This window comes from Berghia stephanieae, chromosome 3 (genome assembly GCF_034508935.2).
Source record: "Berghia stephanieae isolate SIO BIC M18660-M18661 chromosome 3, UCSD_Bste_1.3, whole genome shotgun sequence".
Lineage (NCBI taxonomy): Eukaryota > Metazoa > Mollusca > Gastropoda > Nudibranchia > Aeolidiidae > Berghia > Berghia stephanieae.
The window spans coordinates 44,332,001-44,354,500 of record NC_088362.1 but is presented as its reverse complement, the minus strand read 5'-3'; the positions used below and the strand labels follow the sequence as shown (position 1 = coordinate 44,354,500).

The window sequence follows — 22,500 nt, the reverse complement described above, 5'->3', positions numbered from 1 at the left end:
GTTTAGTGGATATTGCTCTATATAAAAGCTCAAATTTCTTTTAGTGTTATGACACTCGCCTTTGGACAAATAGGTCTCTGGTTCAACTTCCGATGTGGTTGGAGAAAAGCCGAGTTCTTGAAGATGGCTCTTTATACACATTTTCTCACTACACTCATGTGTAAAAATGATCACTCAGCTGTCGAGAGACAATGCTCCTTTTCTTCATCCATAGGATCGTTAATATATGGAGGATGGTGGAGAAATCGAGGCCGAAAAGTGTTAAAAGAAAAGGTTCGATTTTGTATAGACTTGTTGCCTCAATGAAATGTATGTGGCAAAGTAAACGTTATAGTAATATCACTAGTGTCAAAGTCTTTTGTTTTTGTTTTGATACATAACGATTCTATGATTAGTGTTGAAGTTATGACTTGGTGTAGTAGTAGTAGTGGTAGTAGTAGTTGTAATAGTAGTAGTAATAATAATAATAATGCTGAAAACTTATATTGCGCTATAACTAGTAGTAGTAGTAGTAGTAGTAGTAGTAGTAGTAGTAGTAGTAGTAGTAGTAGTAGTAGTAGAAGTAGTAGTAGTAGTAGAAGTAGTAGTAGTAGTAGTAGTAGTAGTAGTAGTAGTAGTAGTAGTAGTAGTAGTAGAAGTAGTAGTAGTAGTGGTAGTAGTAGTTGTAATAGTAGTAGTAATAATAATAATAATAATGCTAAAAACTTATATTGCGCTATAACTAGTAGTAGTAGTAGTAGTAGTAGTAGTAGTAGTAGTAGTAGTAGTAGTAGTAGTAGTAGTAGTAGTAGTAGTAGTAGTAGTAGATTAAGTGACAATAAAAGAAAATATAATGATAATAAAAAGAAGATGTGTTAATATAATAATAATATATGTGTGATAATAATAATAATAATAATAATAATAATATAATAATATATATAATAATATAATGATAATAATAATAATAATAATAATAATAATAATAATATATAATAATAATAATAATAATAATAATAATAATGATAATAATAATAATAATAATAATAATAATAATAATAATAATAATAATAATAATCTACCCTCAATGCTGCCGCTTAAAGTACACAGTATGTGCTATTTGGTTAACATTGAATATACTTTGTTTTTAAAAACAATGGCAGAATGGACAAAGGGCTTTGAGAACATTACATGGGTCAAAATACTACATAGATACATTTATCCAAACATATATACACACGCGCTCATACATACATAAATATAAACCTACATATACACATACATACATCAATACATACAGTACATCTTACCTGGCACATGTCTCTTTTCTCTGATTGGGTCAAAGGTCGTATATTGAGTTGTGTGTAATTCCGTGACATTAATTCCTCAAGAATCTCAGTCTCTCCGGCTCGGCAAGATACGACCACACTCACACTGGGAGGCAAATCGTTAGGCAACCAGAACAGGGGCTGGAGATGGGAAAGTTATTGTTATAAATTGGCAGACAAGTTAAGGAATACTTTGAGAAAAATAAAAATAAAATATTAACATTCATGAATGGACATACCATGGTCAATGCACTTTACAATATTTCATTTATTCCCCCAGCAGCCATAGGAAACCATATTTCCATTTCATACAGCAGTAGTCGCCTGTTAGGTGTCCTTTTGTACTTTCACTCTTACAATATTCAACACTGCCCTTTGTCAGTTGCTCACACCTGAATCGAGCGGGGTAATGTGTGTTAAGTGCGTTACCCAAAGACGCAACTTCGGGACGGAACTTTTCAACGATCACTGTTACCCATCCGGCCACTGACCACGCTTAATATCGCTTAACCTTTGTGAAAAGACAAGACCCCGTACCGCTGGGACACCGATCCACACCATGGTACTGATAGCTGAGAAACAGAAACTCGTACAAGACAATAGAAAGTTTTGAAAATTTATTACAACATTTCAGACCAAATGAGTAAAAACTACAATACAAAATCCACATTGGGTTAAAACCCTTGACAAAACAACTTTTTATGTTGGTCAGATTATTTAAAGCTTCAAACATTAATGAAATAAGATGGTCCTCAACTTATGAAAAACCTTAAATCTGAGACTTGAAAGAAGTCGTTTTTAAAATATAGCGTTTAAGTTCATTTAACAAGTTGGGGGTCAATATTAATAGATATATATTGATTGTATGGGTTTAAGTATAATACTAACCAGTTCGTATCAACTTATGTGTATCTTAAAACGTAGTAGTCTGATTGAGATAATTTTGTGAGAACTTATCAACAAACCTTGGGATCCTGATAGCTCAGTTGGTAGAGCAATTGCTTCGCATGCGAATGGACTGAGATCAATCTCAGATGAAGTCGAAATGTTTTTGACACCATCACCAGTGATTGGAGGAAAGTATTTTGCATCCTATTCAAAGGGTAGTAAGGAATTGCTATTGCCAGTTTCACGCTTTAAAAACAGGGATAAACTCCGGCTCCATGTGCCTAGTATTTTGACCCATGGATAGACAGATTCCTTATTTCCTTTTAAACAACTAATCATATCTCTTAAATTTTAAAATAAAAATAAAAAATAAAATTCCCTTTATTCATCCCCATTGGGAAATTTGTCTTTAGGGTCTATTCCAAGGGAAGACTGGAATAACCCAGGCGTCAGCCGCAGTGCGGCACGCAAAGTGAGCTAGGGCTAGGTGACTTGCTCAAGGCCACACAACGCAGCGGCGGCTGAGCCACGCTGCCCCTGATCAACACTCTGATTGCAAAACTATGACTTGGTCCCGCATTTTCTTTGACGGAATTCAAACCATCCCCATAATTTGCTACATTGAGAAATGTTCGAAAGCTTACTTTGGCCGTTCTCGATATTTTTTCGACTTTCCCAAGGCCTTCAACGACGAGAACAATCTTATGTTTGACTGCAGCTTTCTTCAACGTCAGCTCCAATTCCCTGAAAATGTCAGAGAGGTCCGTTGATGATATCTTCATGTCCTCCGACATCTCTTCAATGAACTCTTTCTTACTCTTCTTGTCGTCACCACAAATATGATTGAACTCTCTTATCAAGCGGTTCATGATGAGGGGAACGCCTGGAAAAAAGGAGAAAGATTCACCAGGTGTATAGAATTTAAGAAGCCCAGAGAGATAAGATGGCGATATATCATTGAGGAATCATGGCGATTATGAACTTCACACACACACACACACACGCACACACACACACACAAACACACACACTCTCTCTCTCTCATTCTTTGATAGAAAGTCAATGGAGAGCTTAAGGATGGCCTTGATGATGATGATGATGATGATGATGATAATATGATGTTGATGATGAGGATGAGGATGATGATGATGATGATGATGATGATGATGATGATGATGATGATGATGATGCTCTCACACAGTCGATCCTCAGTAATATCTATTAAATTTTAACATCTCATGAATATTAAAACAAACATTATATTTTTACCAGCACTTTCTGAAGAACACGCAACGAAATGGTATACAAAGTTTGTGGCCGATTTCCCCTTCTTCATTTTTGTCAGCCAATGAGACAATACGGCAGCTTTCCCACATCCTGACGGCCCCGTGATAACGATACGGGATCCTCCTGAAAATGGTCAAATGAAATGAATTGTCAATTAGGCATGATCGTTTACAAATCTGAACAATTTGAACAAAGGTGCCAAACAAAGCAAGAATGAAAAATACAAGAAAAAAAAGCCATCCCAAAAAATCAGTATTCCTTGGCCGGGGATCGAACTTCAGACCTTCTGATTACCGCAAAGTGAGGGGGGGGGGGCAGCGTGGCCCAGCGGTACGGTCTTTGCTTAATACCCCAAAGGTACCGAGTTCGATCACCCATCGCTGCGCTGTGTGGCCTGAGCAAGTCACCTCGCCCTAGCTCAATTTGCGGCGATTCACTGCGGCTGACGCCTGGGTTATTCCAGTCTTCCCTTGGAATTCACCCTAGAAAAAAAATTTCCCCTAAGGGATGAATAAAAGAAATTTTATCTTATTTATTTATTTTATTATTATTTCATTATATTGCCGTTTAACACCATGGTCGATGAGAGAGAATGGAGAGCATTCAATGAGAAGACAAGGAATAAATCCGAGGCAGCTAAGTCGAACGACATCTTGAACCAAACGAAACACTAGAATGCTACTCATTTTAAGCATTTGGTCATTCCAGTTTTAATAGGGAAAAAAGTAATGACGTCACACATTATATTTTTCTGGTTCCTAAACCATTGGAAATGTGAATGTAACCAGTCCTTTGGCAAACAAATAATGAATATGAATCAAAAGGTGGCTTAACTATTTTAGTAGCAGGATGTATTGGCAGATTCTAAGAATTAGGGGACGTAAAAGTACGAGGGTGGGTGGTCTTTATCGACAACCAAAATATATCTAGACTAGAAAATAAGATGGCATCACTCTAAAATCAGAAGATCATTTACACAAGCGGCTATGTGGTCTAGTGGTATGACACTCGCTTTCGGATCGGAAGGTCCTGGGTTCGAGCCTCTCGCTCGGCGCATGGTTGAGTCCTTGGAAAAGGCTCTTTGCTCACATTCGCTCACCGTACTCAGGTGTAAAATGAGTACCTGGCCGTTAACAGCGTTGTCTTTGTCCGAAAAATTGTAATATCGCCTTACAGGTGTCATGTCCCGTCCTACATGTTAAATGTTGCTGTTGACCAGGGACCCCTTGTAAAGCGCTTTGAGCACATTTAGTGGATATTGCGCTATATAAAGCTCAATTTAAGGTTTGTATTCAGTCCTCCGGAAGAGTAGTTTTATATTTCCAGTGAGATAGGAGCCAATTTTTTGACATCACACTTTTCTTCCCTATTACGGAAAGTGCAGACGGTTTTTTTTGTTTTAAAAAAAAAAAGATGTATACCCTTGAGCACTTTGTCCAGCTCCTTCTCATAGCTCTCGCCACCTACATATACTGCTGTCCTACTGGCCATGAAAGCTGTGTGGATGGAGAGATCCACAGACCTCTTGTCCAGTTGATGGCCATCACCCTCAAGCAGCTTGTCTACATGCTTCTGAATCTCTTCAAACACAAATTTGGCACCCTGGTCAATTAGATTAAAAAGAAGAAGTAAATTGATTCTTAAGAGAAAACAAAGTATTGGCATTTTTAATGGGAGGAAAGATAAACGATGTGTGTAGCTATGTGGACTAGTTGTATGACACTCGCCTTTGGATCGGAAGGGTTCGAGTTCCGCTCCGAGCGGCGCATAATTGTGTACTTGGAAAATGTTCTTTACTCACATTCTCTCGCCGTACTCAGGTGTAAAATGAGAACCTGACCGTTATCAGCGTTGTCTATGTCCGAAAAAAAATATAGTATCGCTTAATAGACATTATGTTTCATACCCTTGTAAAGCGCTCTGGCCACGTTTGGTGGATAACGCGCTATATAAATGTTCATTGAAATAGACAAGTAAAGTACGAAGTCATTGATGAAGAAAAGTTGAATCGTTATTGAAAATCGGTGAACAAATAAGTTACTGAAACGGGAGAGTCAAGTTTGTCAGTGTAAAAAGAAGTAAAACATTCACCGAAAAAAAAGAAAGAAAAGCAGTATCTACACGATAAAGAAAAGTTGTCATTGGAAAAAAAAAGTAAAATAATTCACGAAAGATAACTTTAAAGCAGTCGTTGATAAACGTGAAGAACAGTAAATTATCATTATTTAGTAACATTGACAATAAATGAGGGCGGAGTACTTCATCAAGGAAAGGGGGATGTTTAAGCTTCGAAGAGGAACAGAATAGAGTGACATTATAGAGAGTAGAGAATGTCTTTAACCTCTTCATTGCCGTGCTCTGGAAGAACAGGTATTTAAAATTTTGGCCAGAAAATTCGTCCTTCAAATAATATAATTGATCTATATTTGAATGACGGGATTTATGGCCAAATTTTTAAATGTGTCTCTTTCCAGAGTACGAGACTTAACTGTTTAAGAAAAAGTAACAGAAGAGAGCGCTTGGAAGAAGGAGGAATCTTTCAAATTAAAGTAAGTCGATAAGTTCCTGAAACGTTACTAGATCCAGAGACCGACCCAGATGGAGATCCGTGGTGGACTCCCAAATGCTCCAGATGGAGGTAAAAGGAATAAACAACAACAAACAAACAACACGTTTAAAGGTAGAAAATTGGACTCAATTCATTGTGAGTATTGCCATCTTTTTAATCCTCTTACCGTTTTTGGATTTTCATAATTTTCTGTGTAGGCAAGACACTGAAAAGGAAACAAAGTAATCAAGAGTTAAGTGATATGGGTCCAAACGTTCCCAGTTTGACACAGACACTATTTTGTCAAACATGTCTTTGTCAGACCAGTCAAACTTAATATATTAATGCGACTTTGACATTTCACAAATTCCGCCATTTTACCGATACTGGAATGACTTAAATGTCTCACAAGCGCTGTAAAAATCCTAAAATCCATCAATCGTTGAATAATGAGTGAATGAATGAACGAATGAGTCTGAAGTGAACGGAGAGTTGAATGAATATATATATATATATAATATATATATATATATATATATATATATATATATATATATATATACACACACACATGAATGGATGATTAAGGGAATACAAGAATGAATGACGGTCTTGAAGATAAACACCTTTGGGCATCATAATGATGGTAAATGGCGCTTTATAAATAATTCACATTATAGTCACGACACTTATATTATAACTAATAACTGCAGTATAAATCGAGACAGTGTATTTTGTTTTTTTTTGGTCTAAAAAGATTGAAGACGTTCCAAATAAATAGATAGGTATCTAGTGGAAGGGAACATAACCACAGCTCTCGGACAGTCGTCATAATGTAAATAATAGCAGTAATGGTAAACATAGCGAACGACACAGGTTTTATTATCAATGGTATAGATATCCATTGATCAATTGAATCATTACAGAAAACAATTAGTTTGTCAACTTAAACGTTTATAATATGTTCGAGAAAATCTTGTGATATCTAGTCACTCATTTGGCGGAATAAAAACAATAACAATGATGAGAGAGAGGTCGATTTCTTTCGCGTTATTGTTTATAAACAACCAACCATGCTTGTCCGAGCACGTTCTAAAATGTGTCACAAATTCAAAAATCTACTGGTTAATTGGATCGAAAATGATTTCTTGAAAGTGTCGTTGACATTTGAAATGAAGATCAAGTAAAAGCAAAGTAGTCCTTCAGAGCCATTAGGCCCATGGAGCTGGAGTTTATCCTTGTTCCTTCTGCGTGAAACGGACAAAAGCGATTGCTTGCTATCCTTTGGATAGGACTATAGTCTATCGCAAAGTCATTTAAACTAGATTTAACAGAACCAGCTACCCAATCACTGCGGGGTGAGGGTGGTGGTGTCAGAAAATAGCCTTCACTACACCCGAAGTCGATCTTGGTCCCCTTTCCGTGTGCAGGGACTGCTCTACCAACTTAGCAATAGGGATCCTCCATAAATATGAACTAGGATATCGATATAAACCGTACAAGATGAGTTGTCAGACTTTGCAAAAGTGTATTATTTGAGTCATGAACAAAAATGAATATAACAGCTTTAAAAAGAACTAAATACCAAACGTTTCGGACTCAAAACCCTTCTTCAGCCAACAACAAAAAAATAATAATAAAGATATAAATACATTACTAAATTCCAGATAGACGACAGTGATATTTTAGGTCCTCTGTAGAAAAATCTTGGAAATTAAACTTGTTTATTACTTTTTACAGTGCACAGCTTTTAGCAGCCTAGTATCACAATAATTTGAGCCAGTATATTCCATTAACCAGTTAACTGCCTTACTCTGGAAAGTCGCGTATTAAAAATTTGGACGTATTAAAAATTTGGCCAGAAAACTCGTCCTTGAGAGGTTTTGACAAGATGAGGGTCATTTAAATCGATAGATATTTGAAGGACGAGTTTTCTGGCCAACTTTTTAATTACGTATTTTCCCAAAGTATGGCAGGTAACCGGTTAAAATATTTTCGATATTATCCAAAAATTGGAATCACGATTTTATTATATCGAATGTTAAAATATTTCACCTTGTCTTTTGTTTTGGACACCCTGTTTTTCAAGTCGATGACAAGTTTTTTGGCGGTTTCACTCTCTACAGAATACTTGGCAGCGAGATGCACATCTTTTTTCTTCTCAGCCTGTGCTTTTTGTTCGTCATCAAATTTCTGTCGGAATAAAAGAGTATGCATGCGATATGAATTTTTAACAACAAGAGATGAAGTAAGTAGGAAAGTGCCAGAAGACAATAGAGAATAACATTTTTTTCGCGGCGGTGAAAGGGGTTCAAACCCCCATCACCGCCGCGAAAAAGTTTTTATTCTTCTGGCACTTTCCTACTCACTTCATCTCTTGTTGTTATCAACATAAGTGCCTGCTCCACTCACTTTTCTGAATTATGAATTTTTAACAATTTTAAGGAAATGAATGTGAGAAAAAAAAGTCTGAGTGGACAAACTTTAATGTCTTTGCAAAGATGGAGGACGCTCTTACAAATTACTCAATTTTGACTCCCCATTCTCATCATCGAATCATACTAAAGGTTTTCTAAATTAAAAAAAATTGAGCTTTTATATAGCGCAATATCCACTAAATGTGCTCAAAGCGCTTTACAAGGGGTTCCTGGTCACAGCAACATTTAACATGTAGGACGGGACTTGACGCCTATTAGGCGATATTACATTTTTTTTCGGACAGAGACAACGCTGTTAACGGCCATGTACTCATTTTACACATGAGTACGATGAGAGAATGTGAGTAAAGAGCCTTTTCCAAGGAGTCAACTATGCGCCGAGCGAGGCTCGAACCCAGGACCTTCCGATCCGAAAGAGAGGCGTCATACCACAAGACCACATACCCGCGCCAAAAAATCCCCTTGCACATTTCATTTTCAGACCCCAAATCAGGTAACTCTTCTTACCTTATCCCTGAAGGCGAAGATTGCAGGCAAATTGCCAGGTTTATTAAGATGACCATGCAGAAACTCCATTTCGGTAACACTTCTGTCCTTCCATTTGACCACCCAGGGAAATCGACCAGCGGCATTCTCGATGTTCTTTTGAAGTTGTTCATCTTTGGCTCCATGCCAGCCGTAACGCTGAAAGAATAATAAAAAGTATCAACCTTTACTTCCTGTAAGAAAACTTGTGAAAAATAGGCAAATTTCATACGTTTCAGTTGGCTGACTACTATACTCACTGTCTTATTTCCTCGCAGCAGACCAAATTGTGACAAATGTACATTTCATACAATACAAATCACTTGTTAGCCGTACTTAAATATTTTACAACACTAGTTCATTTTTCAAGATAAAGATCTGACAAAAGAAAAAAAAACAAAACAACAACCCCCCCCCCCAAAAAAAAAAACAACAACAAAAGAAAATGAAACAAAAAAAAAAAAAAAAAACAACAAACAAACAAAAAACCAAAACAAAACACAAAATAAAAAGAATTGACAAACAATAATTCTTAGAAAAAAAACCCCAAACAAACAAAGAATAAACAATATCAAACTTGACTTCAGCCTGAATCGATACCGGTTCCTTCGCTTGCAAGATGAATTCTCTATTTCTAAGCCATTGGGACAACCCCCCCCCCCCTGCCCAACCTTCTTGTCTCCTCATACTGACCTGTCCGTAGAAGCCCACAAAGATGTCTGACCTGTCCACCTCTCTCAAACAAATATTGACAACCTGAAGCAAAAAATGAAAAAAATAAAAAAATAATGCGATAAATTATTGCTAATCTAACACAGAGCTCTTTCGCTGTGAGTAAAGAACCTTCTCCAAGGACTCAACTATGCGCCGCTCGCGAGTCTCGAACCCAGGACCTTCCGATCCGAAAGCGAGTGTCATACCACAAGACCACATAGCCGCACACCTGTTGTTGATTGAATGATGATAAACAATCATTATTCTATTCATTCTATTCATGAGACAATAGATTTGAAGTGTTGTTTGAACTAAATAAGACTGATTTGTTAAATCTTATTTGATATCTTACAAATAAAATAAGCAGACTTTTATATAGGGCAATATCTATTAAATGAGCTAAATCGCTTTACAATGAGTCTCAAGTTTCATGTCAACGAGGACAAGACTTACTATAATATGGTTTATAACAATTAATATTTTGATTTTAAAAATTATAATATCGCCTCCCAGGCGTATTATCTCCTCCTACATGTTAAGTGATGCTTTTGGCTAGGGAGCCCTTGTAAAGTGATTTGAGCACGTTTCGAGGATATTGCGCTATATAAGTGCTCAAGCTTTATATTTATTATTATTATTTTTTTAAAGATCTTTTCTATAGAGAAACCACTTTTACACCAGAGCAAATGTAAGAAAATGTAAGTGGAGAATAATAATAACAATAATAATAATAATAATAATAATAATAATAATAATAATAATAATAATAATAATAATAATAATAATAATAATAATAATAATAATATAATAATAATAATAATAATAATAATAATAATAATAATAATAATAATAATAATAATAATAATAATAATAATAATAATAATAATAAATGACATTTATTGAACGCTTTCCATGAACCAAACATCTCAATCTTTTCCATGGACTTAAGCTTGCACCGTCCATAGTAGGATTCGAACATTGGTCATGCAGATCACACGCCGATTTACATATCATTTGACTTTAATGACACCCAACAACAACGCAATGGGAATAACTACTATTATCACTAACAGTTTCTCAATTCTAAAACAGCTATGTGGTCAAGTGGTATGACTCTCGCATTCGGATCGGAAGCTCCAGGGTTTTTGACCCGTTCTGAGCGGCGCATAGTTGAGTCCTTGGAAAAGGCACTTTATTCAAATTATCTCATCGTACTTAGGTGTAAAATTAATACCCGGCCGTTAACAACATTGACTGTCAGGGAAAACAAATGTAATATCGCTTAATGAGCGTTATGTCTCGTCCTACGTGTTAAGTATTGATGTTGACTAGGGACCCCTTGTAAAGCGTTTTGAGCATGTCTAGTAGATATTGCGCTATAAAGATGCTCATAAAGGGAGCACATTCAACAACAAAACTCAAATCGAGACGACCTTTCCACATAACAAAAATGGCAGACTTCAGTGGAAAACTGGAGAGAAATGTGGAACAGGGAAACACCAAGAGGAGGAAAGATAATAAAATATCCAACTAAAAGAATGCCTGCATTCCATAACGCCAGTAAATACTGGGTTTCCTCAAATCGACTCTTAACAGGACATGGCAGAACTGCATCAAATGTGTGCAGATGGAAACTTGTGATGCCTGTCGGAAATGTCAGTCAGCTCCAGAGACCAGCGATCACATCATCCTCCACTGTCCAGTAACTAAACTTGAAGGTAGCTATGAAACAGTCCTTAGGGCGGAGGAAGACTTTCGAAGCTGGGTTGACGAAATGAATTTGGAGGCGTAGCCATACGCTACTACTACTACTAATGCTCTAGTTTAAAATAACCACAACCATACCTGTGCGTTTGTAGCTGCCTCTGTCGTGATTCCCCATCTCATATCAACGGCTACAAATTGCACTCCCTTACTCTGACATCGATGTGACAACATTGGGAAATATTTCAAAACCAGCTCCTCTCTTTCCCCCTCATAACCTCCGAAGGGAGAGGATACGAACACGCGGCACACCCGTGGATCCTTGAGCTTCTTGGTGGCAGTCGCCATTGTGGTGAAGGTTGTTGGTACAGCGGTGGAGGACTTGCGATTCTCGCCAGTCCTGTCAACGTCAACAGGCGTACGCCTTTTTTTTGACTGTTCTGTGTGCTGATCGCTCAGGTTGTCTGAAATCATGATATAAAGTAAATGTTAAAGTTATCCAAATTTACTCTCATGCAGGGCATTTTTATCGTTTTATAATACACATCGCATTTAACAATACTGGAATTGCTCTCAGTCCCTCTAACAGAGGATATTGCACTAGACTTGTGCGGCTATATGGTCTAGTGGTATGACACTCGCTTTCGGATAGGAAGGTCCTGGGTTCGAACCTCGCTCGGCGCATAGTTCAGTTCTTGGATAGACTCTTTAGTCACATTCTCTCACCGTACTCAGGTGTAAAATGAGTACCTGGCCGTTAACAGCGTTGTCTCTGTCCGAAAAAATGTAATATCGCCTAACAGGCGTCATGTCCCGTCCTAAATGTTAGGTGTTGCTGTTGGCCAGGGACACCTTGTAAGCGCTTTGAGCACGTTTAGTGGATATAGCGCTATATAAAAGCTCGATTAAAAAACAAAACAAAAAAAAAAACAACTTTTAATTCTTATAATATAGCTATCAGTAGTGTCCTTTATGCACTAGATGTCCTTCAGCATCCGCTACTGCCTAGATATAACCAGGTACCAACTAACACCTGAGTAGAATTAGGTTATGATTCTGTCTATCGTCGGCCTCTTTGTATCATATGAAATAGCGGCGTCACTTCTAGTCGGTGTTGAAATGCCTTGGAAGACGCATATAAATAACATTATGGTGAAACACGGCATTGTTAGGCGTTTAGATGGAGGCTTCAGGACGCAACACGAATGCAAACTGTCTTCACAGTTGAATGGATTGTGTAGTAAAGTGTCAACAAACCGACACAAACTGCTGCTGGAATAGAAATATATTTTGAGTATTGTACGATAAAAAATCAATACTTGACAATCAATAATTGATGTTTGTATTTCGCTGTCTTTGTTCACACTAAAAAAGTCATTGAGTGTTGCAACAAACATTTTCGACAAAAAAAAAAACAACAAACAAACAAACCAAAAAACAAAAAAAAAAAAAAAAAAAAAAAAAAAAAAAAAAAAAAAAAAACAAAAACAAAACAACAACAAAAAAAACAAAAAAAAAAAAAAAAAAAAAAAAAACAGAAACAAAACCAACAAAAAACCAAACAAAACAACAAAAAACAAAAAAAAAAAACAAAAAAAAAAAAAAAAAAAAATTGAGTATTGCAAGCGCTGGCTTATCGAATATTATTGTTAAACAGACAGGGTAATTATTTGTGTTATCTCATGCTAAGTTATAATTGTAGTCTGAACAGAATGATGTTTTACACTAAAATTTATATATATATATATATATATATATATATATATATATATATATATATATATACACACACACACACGTCCCCACACACTAATACAAAAGCAGCTTTGACTGATTTAGTACTTCAACCAAAAGTTGCTTTATCCGACTATTCAGTTGTATTGGTTCTAATGATCAACATTACATTCTTTTTCAGGTTTGTTGGAGCGGACTCTGGTTGGATTTCGACACGGGTGATTGGACACGAATGCCATAACTGACAAAACAAATTTTGCATTTGGCTGTCCAGAACTTTTACTTCAAATATCAATCAATTTAGATGACCCTCAACATATAGAAAAGTTTCAAACCTGAGTTATTTCAGGTCTCAAGGAAATCCTAGAAAATGTCAAGTTTTAAACTTTTTGACAAGTTGAGGTCATCTTAATCAATCGATATTTCAAGAAAAAGTTTGTTATAGCCAAAATGAATAAGTGTTTTTTTTTTAAGTGCGAAAGTCTACCAAGTAGGGTTCAGAGGGCAACTGAGATACATTTAAGAAGTAGGCTAGGTAGTTACAAGGCCACGAGCAAATCTACTTATGGTAAAAATACTTAAACCCTCTTGCTTATATTATATTGCCATAATCTGACGAAACAATTTTTTTTTCAAAAATTGGCCAGAAAAATTAAAAATTTGCATGTCGATCGATTAAAATGACCTCAATTTGTCAGAAAATTTCAAACCAGTGGCTAATTTGACGTCATAGAAGACTAATTTGAAGTCTTGGGTTTGAGACCCTCACCTAGTCGAAATATTTGAATTATGAAATCATCAGCTGAATCATTTTTCAGCGTTATGATTTCTCGTCACGTGACAAAGTGACCGAATAGTAAACAATGATCGCTAATATCTCAAAGTGAGGATGAATGTAGTCGATAGATGTGTTGTGTCAAGATTGCATACATCTATAGTCAACTTTTGTAAATCAAGACTAAAGTGATTTGTTTAGTCAACAATACAAACAAGTTTTAAAAATGACTTAGCACTCTAAACAACTAAACAATATAAATATTTTGGAGCGCGTTTACTACATAGTTTCACTATGGTCAATGCGCTTCATAATACCACATTTAATTCCCCAGCAGGCTTGGAATAAAATTTCCAATTCATACAATTCAATGCAACTGTTAGACGTTCTTTCTATTCTAAGCCACTTCATCATTGGTTGGTAAGTGCTCATTCACTCATGAGTTGAATTCAGTGGGGTTATATAACACATTACCCATAGACACAACGCCGGTACATTTGTGATATATTTATTTATATAGATATTTGCGATCATCGTTTACTCTATTCGGTCACTTTGTCAAGACAAAAGACATCATAATGAAATCATTCAACTGATGATTAAATAATTCAGATACTGGTATTTCGATTAATGTAAAAGAATGGTTGTATTGGATTTTGGTGACTGCACTGAAACGATAATCCGCTCGATAATCACAAGGGTGAACATAGGTTGTAAACTATTTGTACTCATAGTTAACCGTTACAATAGTTTTGGCATGGTGCACGATAAGCAAAAGTTAACTATACAAGGAACCGACCACCCCCCCCCCCGCAAAAAAAAAAAAAACAAAAAAAAAAAAAAAAAAAACAAACAAACAAAAAAACCCCCAAAAAACAAAAAAAACAAAACAATAATAATAATAAAAAAACAAACAAAAAAAAAAAAAACCAACCAAAAAACAAAAACAAACAAACAAATCAAAACGAAACAATTTGAGCATTACTATAGAGCGACTGTCCCTTAAACGTGGTCAAAGCGCTTTACAAAGGGTACCTAGCCAACAGCAACACTTAACATGTAGGACGAAGCAGGGCGCTTGTTATGCGACATTACAATTATTTTCGGACAAAGACAACGCTATTAGCGGTCAGGTACTCATTTTACGCCTGAGTATGATGAGAGAATGTGAGTAAATAGCCTTTTCTAAGGACTTAACTAAGCGCCGAATGGGACTCGAACGCGGGACCATTCCGATTTGAAGGCGAGTGTCGTACCACTAGACCACATACCCGTACAAAAGGCTAAGCTTGTTCAGCCCGTTGTGAAAAATTGGATTAAGTAGACGACAGATCTTTATTCATGAGAAATTTACACAACTCTTGAAAGGTTTGAGAAGAGTCGAATATTAACATGATGCATGGAACTAATATTGTATTATTATTATTACTATTCTTCTTCTTCTTCTTCTTCTTCTTCTTCTTCTTCTTCTTCTTCTTCTTCTTCTTCTTCTTCTTCTTCTTCTTCTTCTTCTTCTTCTTCTTCTTCTTACTATTTAATCATCATTATTATCATTATTATTATTATCATTATTATTATTATTATTATTATTATTATTATTATTATTATTATTATTATTATTATTATTATTATTATTATTATAATTATTATTATTATTAATATTATTAATAAAATAAAACCGAATATATTTGGATGCACTTTATGTTTGTGCGATAAGGTGAGCACGCTCGTATGTATAAACATTAGTAAGTATATTTTTGTTTGAGTGGACACGTGAATTCATGTATCAATTTATTTGTGTGAGTGCGTGCGTTTGTGTAACTGTATTTGTGTGTTGAAGTAATATATGGTTATTTTGGAATAGGGGGCATTGCATTTAACCATTCGTTCCACAGTCTAATCCGTCTAATAGTTAATCCGTGGTAGAGTTTACCGTGCTTCATTGGTTTCAAGACTAGAGCCATTTTGCCGTACTCTGGGAAAAGACATATTAAAAAATTTGGCCGGAAAACTCGTCCTTTAAATATTGATCGATTTAAATGACTCTCATCTTGTTAAAAACTCTCAAACCTAGGACGTTGGTGAAGTCCCGGATTTGAGAGTTTTTGCCAAGATGAGAGTCATTTAAATCGATGGATATTTGACGGACGAGTTTTCTGGTCACATTTTTTTAATATGTGTTTTTCAAGAGTACGGCAGTAAGGACATTGATGGCTCTGGTAGATATTGTACAACGTTATGTATTTCAACAGGTTTTATTCATTTACTAGTATTTTATGACTGGGGCCCGGTAATGGAAGAATAAAATATCATTAATGACAATCTGATTTCCGTTTTATTAATTTAGTGCTCTTTTTGTTTGGCCACTTCAGCTCCGTGGGGTCTAGTTGACAAGGCTCACACTCCACCGTAGCCTTCGTTAAGTCATAGCCTGATAACGACCATGTAAATCCGACAAAATTCAAAACGTCGACCATCAAAAAACTGAATGGTGAGTATATTTGAATAGTTCAACCAATGGAATCATTTGTTTCTTTTTAGCACTACAATAACTATATTTTACTGTTCACTTTCCTTTGGTGATGGTGGGGGCCGAAGTGGCCGAGTGGTTAAGGCATTGCACTAGGATCAGAAGGTCCCGGGTTCAAGCCCCGCTTCAGGCACTTTCGTTTTTCTTTCCTTGGGCAAGATCCCTATACCCCAATTTGCTCACTTGGACAACATGGGTGATTCCTGTTGACATCAGACATCCTGTTTGATGGATTATCTATATATTCCTTCACGGAATGCTTAGGCAACGGAATCTAATCGTACCGTTGCGAAAGGGCTTAATTTTTAATTTTAAAAAAAATGACCGTTTCCTTATGTCGTGGTGTAATGTTGGGACAGTGTTAGGCTATAAGATATTATATGAAGGCTACGACTCGACTCACAAGTAATGGAATCGATATTTGATCTGAGTCCAGTACAGACTGTTATTTTTACCCTATCCTTCTGTTCATTTATCGACGATAAGATGGCTGCGTTTGTTAGAATTATCGGAAAGACTTATGCCATAGAATAGTATCTTGTCAAAGGAAAATAAGCAACTGCTACGGCCATGTCTGTTTAACCGTAGCCATCGTTAGCTTATAGCCTGACACTGACCAAAAAATGACGTCAAAATGCCAGTCTTTGGCCACAAAAGAAAACAAATCGTGAGTTGTATTCAATAGTTCAACCAATGGGACCACTTGTTTCCATGACACTACTAACGACAACTCACTAGGCGGTGCAAAAACAAAATAATGACGTCAAAATGCCAGTCTTTTTGGGTTTCAGTGTCAGGCTATAACTTAACGATGGCTCCGGTCTAACGCGGCAGCTGGTGGCTCTTGTGGACAATGAAACCAGACATGCCTACTACTACGAAAATTTCGTAGAACTAAGAATTTTTGGGTATTAAATGATAATTATATAAAGATCTTTAATGCAATTAACTTCTTGAATATAAACTCTTGTTCCCAGAGCTAGTATATAAAGGAGTTTTGATCATTAATTTAATGTATTTAAACATAAATTGGTAATTTTTAAAACTAGTTATAATGACTAATATCTTAGTATCACCCATGAAAACTACGAATTTTTAAAACTACAAATATGCAGGTCTGCTAAACTAACGCCAAAAACATTCACTCCTCAAATCTCATATAAAAAAGATTTTGATTATCAAATCCTATGGGATTTTAATTTCAAGAAAATGTATCCTTTTTCTAAACGAATCTATACCCATATGTGTTTTTCTCACATCAATAATCTTTGAATTTAAACTATCCAAGTGATCCACAGCATTTTTATAAACCTTGATTATGATGAAATCTAAGTGTCCCACGAGACGAGAAAAAGAAAACAATACAAAACATAACAAAGCAAATTAATCTTGATTGTGGTGACACTGAAGTTCTAAAAGTTTCGCAAAAGTCATTTGACAAAAAAGTACCCCCCCCCCCGCACACACACACACACACACACACACACACACACACACACACACACACACAAATAGTAGAACCTTAAGCCCACACTAAAGAAATAAAAGTGACAAAAAAATAAACAAAACAATAAAATATAAAAATCCCAACTTATTAAGCATGCACACGAGCAACTAAAAACAATAAACAAAATATTTATCGTAAATGCAATGCTAAATAAGTAAAAGGGTTCAGTGTTACTGACTGGCGAAAATTAACAATGTTCTAATAGTCGTTCGAAGGTACCGTACAATGATATGTAATGTTCTACAGTATCGATCTGTGTGAATGACGTTGGCGAGAAGCAATCACTGACTTCAAATTAAGAACAAAAGATAATATAAGGTTAAGCCTAATAATTTATCCACAAGAGTTTAACGTTACAGTTACAATACATGTGTGTATAAGTTAATATTACTATTATAGACTATTTTGTCATCAGCAACAATTATCGTTGACTGAATGGTGATAACCAATCATTATTCTATTCATTTTATTCATGACACAATAGATTTGAAGTGTTGTTTGAACTAAATAAGACGGATTTGTCAAGACTAGGGGTACACTGAATTGTGTTGTTGAATGCCGTGATAGGCAATAATACCCTGTGCAAACACACCGTGCTTACATTGCCCACCGCTCAAACCGTGTTATCATAATAATATTACTTTTATAAATAGTATGATAGACCCGGACCAAATAGGAGTCAGATACGTGGACAACTGTTTGTGCACCAGAAGTCTCAGATTAGAACTTTATTTGAGAACTATTTTGGTAAGCTGGGGTGAACCAGGGTGCACGACACAAATGAAATAATGTAAATGTTGCTGCTCAAAACTCAAAGAAATAAATAACAATGTGAACTTGAATGTAAGCTTCACTTTAATAAACGAAAGCAGATAATGTGGACGTTTCAGGTTTTCCCCTTTATCAACAAAAGAGGATGAATGAAACACTACAGACGAATGTGATAATATGTGATAATGATTAAGGTGAATAAAAGCCCTTGCCTTACTTTCAATTTCACATTGGTATTTATCACAAATTGAATATGAAACTTGGGTTTGATTTCAATGTGTCATGGCGGAGAATTGGGTTTGATTTCAGCGTGTTATGGTGGAGAATTGGGTTTGATTTCAGCGTGTTATGCTGGAGAATTTGGTTTGATTTCATTGTGTTATGGTATAGTTTAAACAATCTAACTCCTGCGTTCGGCAAAATCAAGCGACTGATGATACCAATAAGTAGCAGCGACAACGCTAGAGAAAAAAAGTGAGCAATATCTCATTATTTAAAAAAAATGATATAATTGAATCATCGTTCACACTATGCGATATAAACCGCCAACGGAATGCACAAATAAATAATGCTCACAATTTTCGAAACGCCCAACAATCTAAATGGTCAGTTTTCACAGTGACACTTGCAACTTTTTCAAGTCTTTATCTTGCACCAGTGCCTGATCCTTAATTTGTCAATTTGACACTTGTAACTTTGCTTACAATTTCCATAAACAAAGCTGTGTGTGCTCTTGATATTTTTTTTTAAAGATCCAATTGTGTCTCACTCTAAGAAGTCTTAGAAGTCTTCTAAATCCATCGATATTTGAGTTAAACGTTTTTTTGGCCCAAATGTGTTTAGTCAGATTACGGCAGACCTTTTGAAGTCCCAGATATGAGAGTTTTGTAAGGATGAGGATAATTTTAATCGATCGATATTTGACGGACGAGTTCACTGGCTAAAATTTTCAATGTGTGTTTTTTTTTTCAGAGTACGGCAGAATTGAAATTTCGGTGACTCAGCTGTACGAACAGAGGCCAAGCGATGCAGAGCGTTGTCAATGGACCAGACGGGCGGCAATGATCATTAGACAAACAAACTTTAGGCAACGGTGTAGTGTCATTGGGTAAAGGCACTTTACACACATTTTAACATTTTGATTATACGGACGTTGGCTGTGAGAGTCTTGTGAAAGTGCATTGACAAAAAGGACGCCTAAACGATGTCTAATACTGCATGAACTGAAGATCTTGAAAGAGCTGTGTGCATTTTGAATTTTTAAAAATCACATATACACGATCGTATTTATGATAGAAAATCATCAAACTGTGTGACTTATGACTCGCTTGAATGAAAACGGAATTACTCCTATTGAATCTCATACCAAAATCAGACTTTGGGTTTAAACCTGTTAGAGTGGACATTGTACTTGGTCAAATACATAACACGACCCTTCCTTGGTTTCATCAGATCTAAGGACACCTAGCTTCATGCTTTATTGCTGGGTACTGGGTAGACACATAAACGGTGGAAGAAAAAACCCACAGACTAGTTAGGAGATCGAACTTACTCAGTTCACGATGGGTAACTGTTCGTGGCCTTTATCAAGTCTATGCCTGACAATGCCCCTAAAATACGCCACAATAAAAGGCGACGTCCACCAAGAGAAAATGAGTAGTGAATCAAAGATATGAAAAAGTGTATATGAAACGGTGCGAGACAAACACAGGGACACAAATAAAAGACCAAAAATAAAAATCCCAAAATAGCAGTCTGACAGTCGAGGCAGGCTGATTCTTTGAGTTTTTTTTTATTCTTAAATTTTTCTCCCTGCTTTGTATGGTACTGTTTCATACACACTTTTTCGGGTCTTTATCTAACACCAGTGCTTGTTCCCTAATTCATCACTTGAATAGTGAGTTGTATACTAGACGCAATGAATGGAATTTATTCCGTGAGCAATACTACTAACGACAGCCCACTTTTCACTTTCTTTTGGTGATCGTTGCCGTAAACCACGTAAACAAATTTGTAGCCTGACACTTCTATAAAAATAACTCACAATAAAAGGCAACAATCACCAAAATAAAGCGAAAAAAGGAAATTGTTGTTAGGTGTGCCAACGGAAATAAATGATCCCATTTGTTGTACTATTACATACAACTCAGTGATTACTTTCTTTTGATGGTTATGCCTTTTAATGTGACGTAATCTTTTGCTCAATGACAGGCTATGAGGTTGCGAAGACTTCGTTCAAACACTCACCTGCAACCCCCCCCCCAAAAAAAAAAAAAAAAAAAAACCAAACCCCAACAACCCCCTCCCCCAAAAAAAAACAAAAACAAAAAAAAACAAACAAACAAACAAACCCCCCCCCCAAAAAAAAAAAAAAAATCCCCCCAAAAAACAACAAAAAACAACGAATTATAAAAAAAAGTATTTTTTACACGAAATAAGTCAGCATACCCACACAAACCTCCCATAGTTGTTAAATTTTATGAAATCACAACCACCAAAAATACGACATTATCCTCAGCTCATTCTAAAACACACGATGTCACAAACAGGCTTAAGAAAAAATCCTTTCGTTGCATTGTAAACTTCATTCTAACAGGAGACTCATGCAGCTACTGAAACGCAGACAGGTAAGCGACGTCTAATAAATTAAACAATTTTATTGCCTATTGTTTGTAACGGCGAGACGGATCATTGCGTTCTGATCTCACGTAGTATTGTCCTAAAGTATTGTAACAATTGAAGCGGACCAATAAAATTATTTTAAATTGAATATTATATCTAAAACTACTCGTAAAGGCAAATCTACACGCGATTATCAAGAAGTCAAGAGTAAGACTGGTACCTGGGCTATTAAAAAAAAAAAGGTATAACCACTTTTCGTTTTTTCTACTGTTCACTGAAAACCCACATATTCTTGTTTTACCAGAAGTACTTTTATTAATAAATATTGATACAATAAAACTATCACCTACTGATACAAAAATTCTAAATCTGGGAGCCTGCAGTCTGTGAGTCTTGGCGCATGATAAATGCCATCCATTATTATTATTATTATTATTATTATTATTATTATTATTGTTGTTGTTGTTATTATTATTATCATTATTATTATTATTATTATTATTATTATTATTATTATTATTATTATTATTATTATTATTATTATTATTATTGTTGTTGTTGTTATTATTATTATCATTATTATTATTATTATTATTATTATTATTATTATTATTATTATTATTATTATTATTATTATTATTGGGAGTCAGTTGGTAGATAGAGCACTCGTTTCACAATCAAAGAGACCGATATCGATCCCGGGTACAGTCGAGATTTTTTCTGACCTCCTACCACTCAGCAGCGATTGGGTAGCTGGGTCTGTTAGACAAAAAAGTACGGAAAGTACTTTGCGATAGACTAGCGTCCTATCCAAAGCGTCGAAGCGATTGCTATTGTCCGTTTTACGTTATAGACCGGGATAATCTCCGGCTCCATGAGCCTAACGACTCTGAAGGACTATTACTACCACTACTACTACTACTATTCCTACTACTACTACTATTACTACTACTACTACTACTACTACTACTACTACTACTACTACTACTACTACTACTACTACTACTACTACTACTACTACTATCATTGTTATTATTATCATTATTATTATTATCACTATTATTATTATCATTATTATTATTATTATTATTATTATTATTATTATTATTATTATCATTATTATTATTATTATTATTATTATTATTATTAT

The 22,500-nt window shown here is 35.6% G+C and overlaps 1 protein-coding gene across 3 annotated transcripts in view; it reads right to left on the bottom strand.

The window, feature by feature from the left end:
* The window catches only part of LOC144967807 (TPR repeat-containing protein DDB_G0287407-like), a 53,336-nt gene that overhangs the window by 29,509 nt on the left and 1,327 nt on the right, over positions 1–22,500 (bottom strand). The window contains exons 1-10 of one of the 3 annotated variants that reach the window (XM_078905465.1): positions 21,177–21,368; positions 11,553–11,875; positions 9,687–9,749; positions 8,976–9,152; positions 8,086–8,223; positions 6,218–6,256; positions 4,904–5,084; positions 3,465–3,605; positions 2,840–3,078; positions 1,290–1,448 (exon numbers count right to left, since the gene is read on the bottom strand). In XM_078905465.1, the coding sequence (XP_078761591.1) occupies positions 1,290–1,448; positions 2,840–3,078; positions 3,465–3,605; positions 4,904–5,084; positions 6,218–6,256; positions 8,086–8,223; positions 8,976–9,152; positions 9,687–9,749; positions 11,553–11,759 (1,344 nt within the window). In that variant the 5' untranslated portion in view covers positions 11,760–11,875; positions 21,177–21,368. Of the gene's footprint in view, positions 1–1,289; positions 1,449–2,839; positions 3,079–3,464; positions 3,606–4,903; positions 5,085–6,217; positions 6,257–8,085; positions 8,224–8,975; positions 9,153–9,686; positions 9,750–11,552; positions 11,876–21,176; positions 21,369–22,500 lie in introns of those variants that run through there. The other 2 variants (XM_078905463.1, XM_078905464.1) reach the window with 2 other exon arrangements.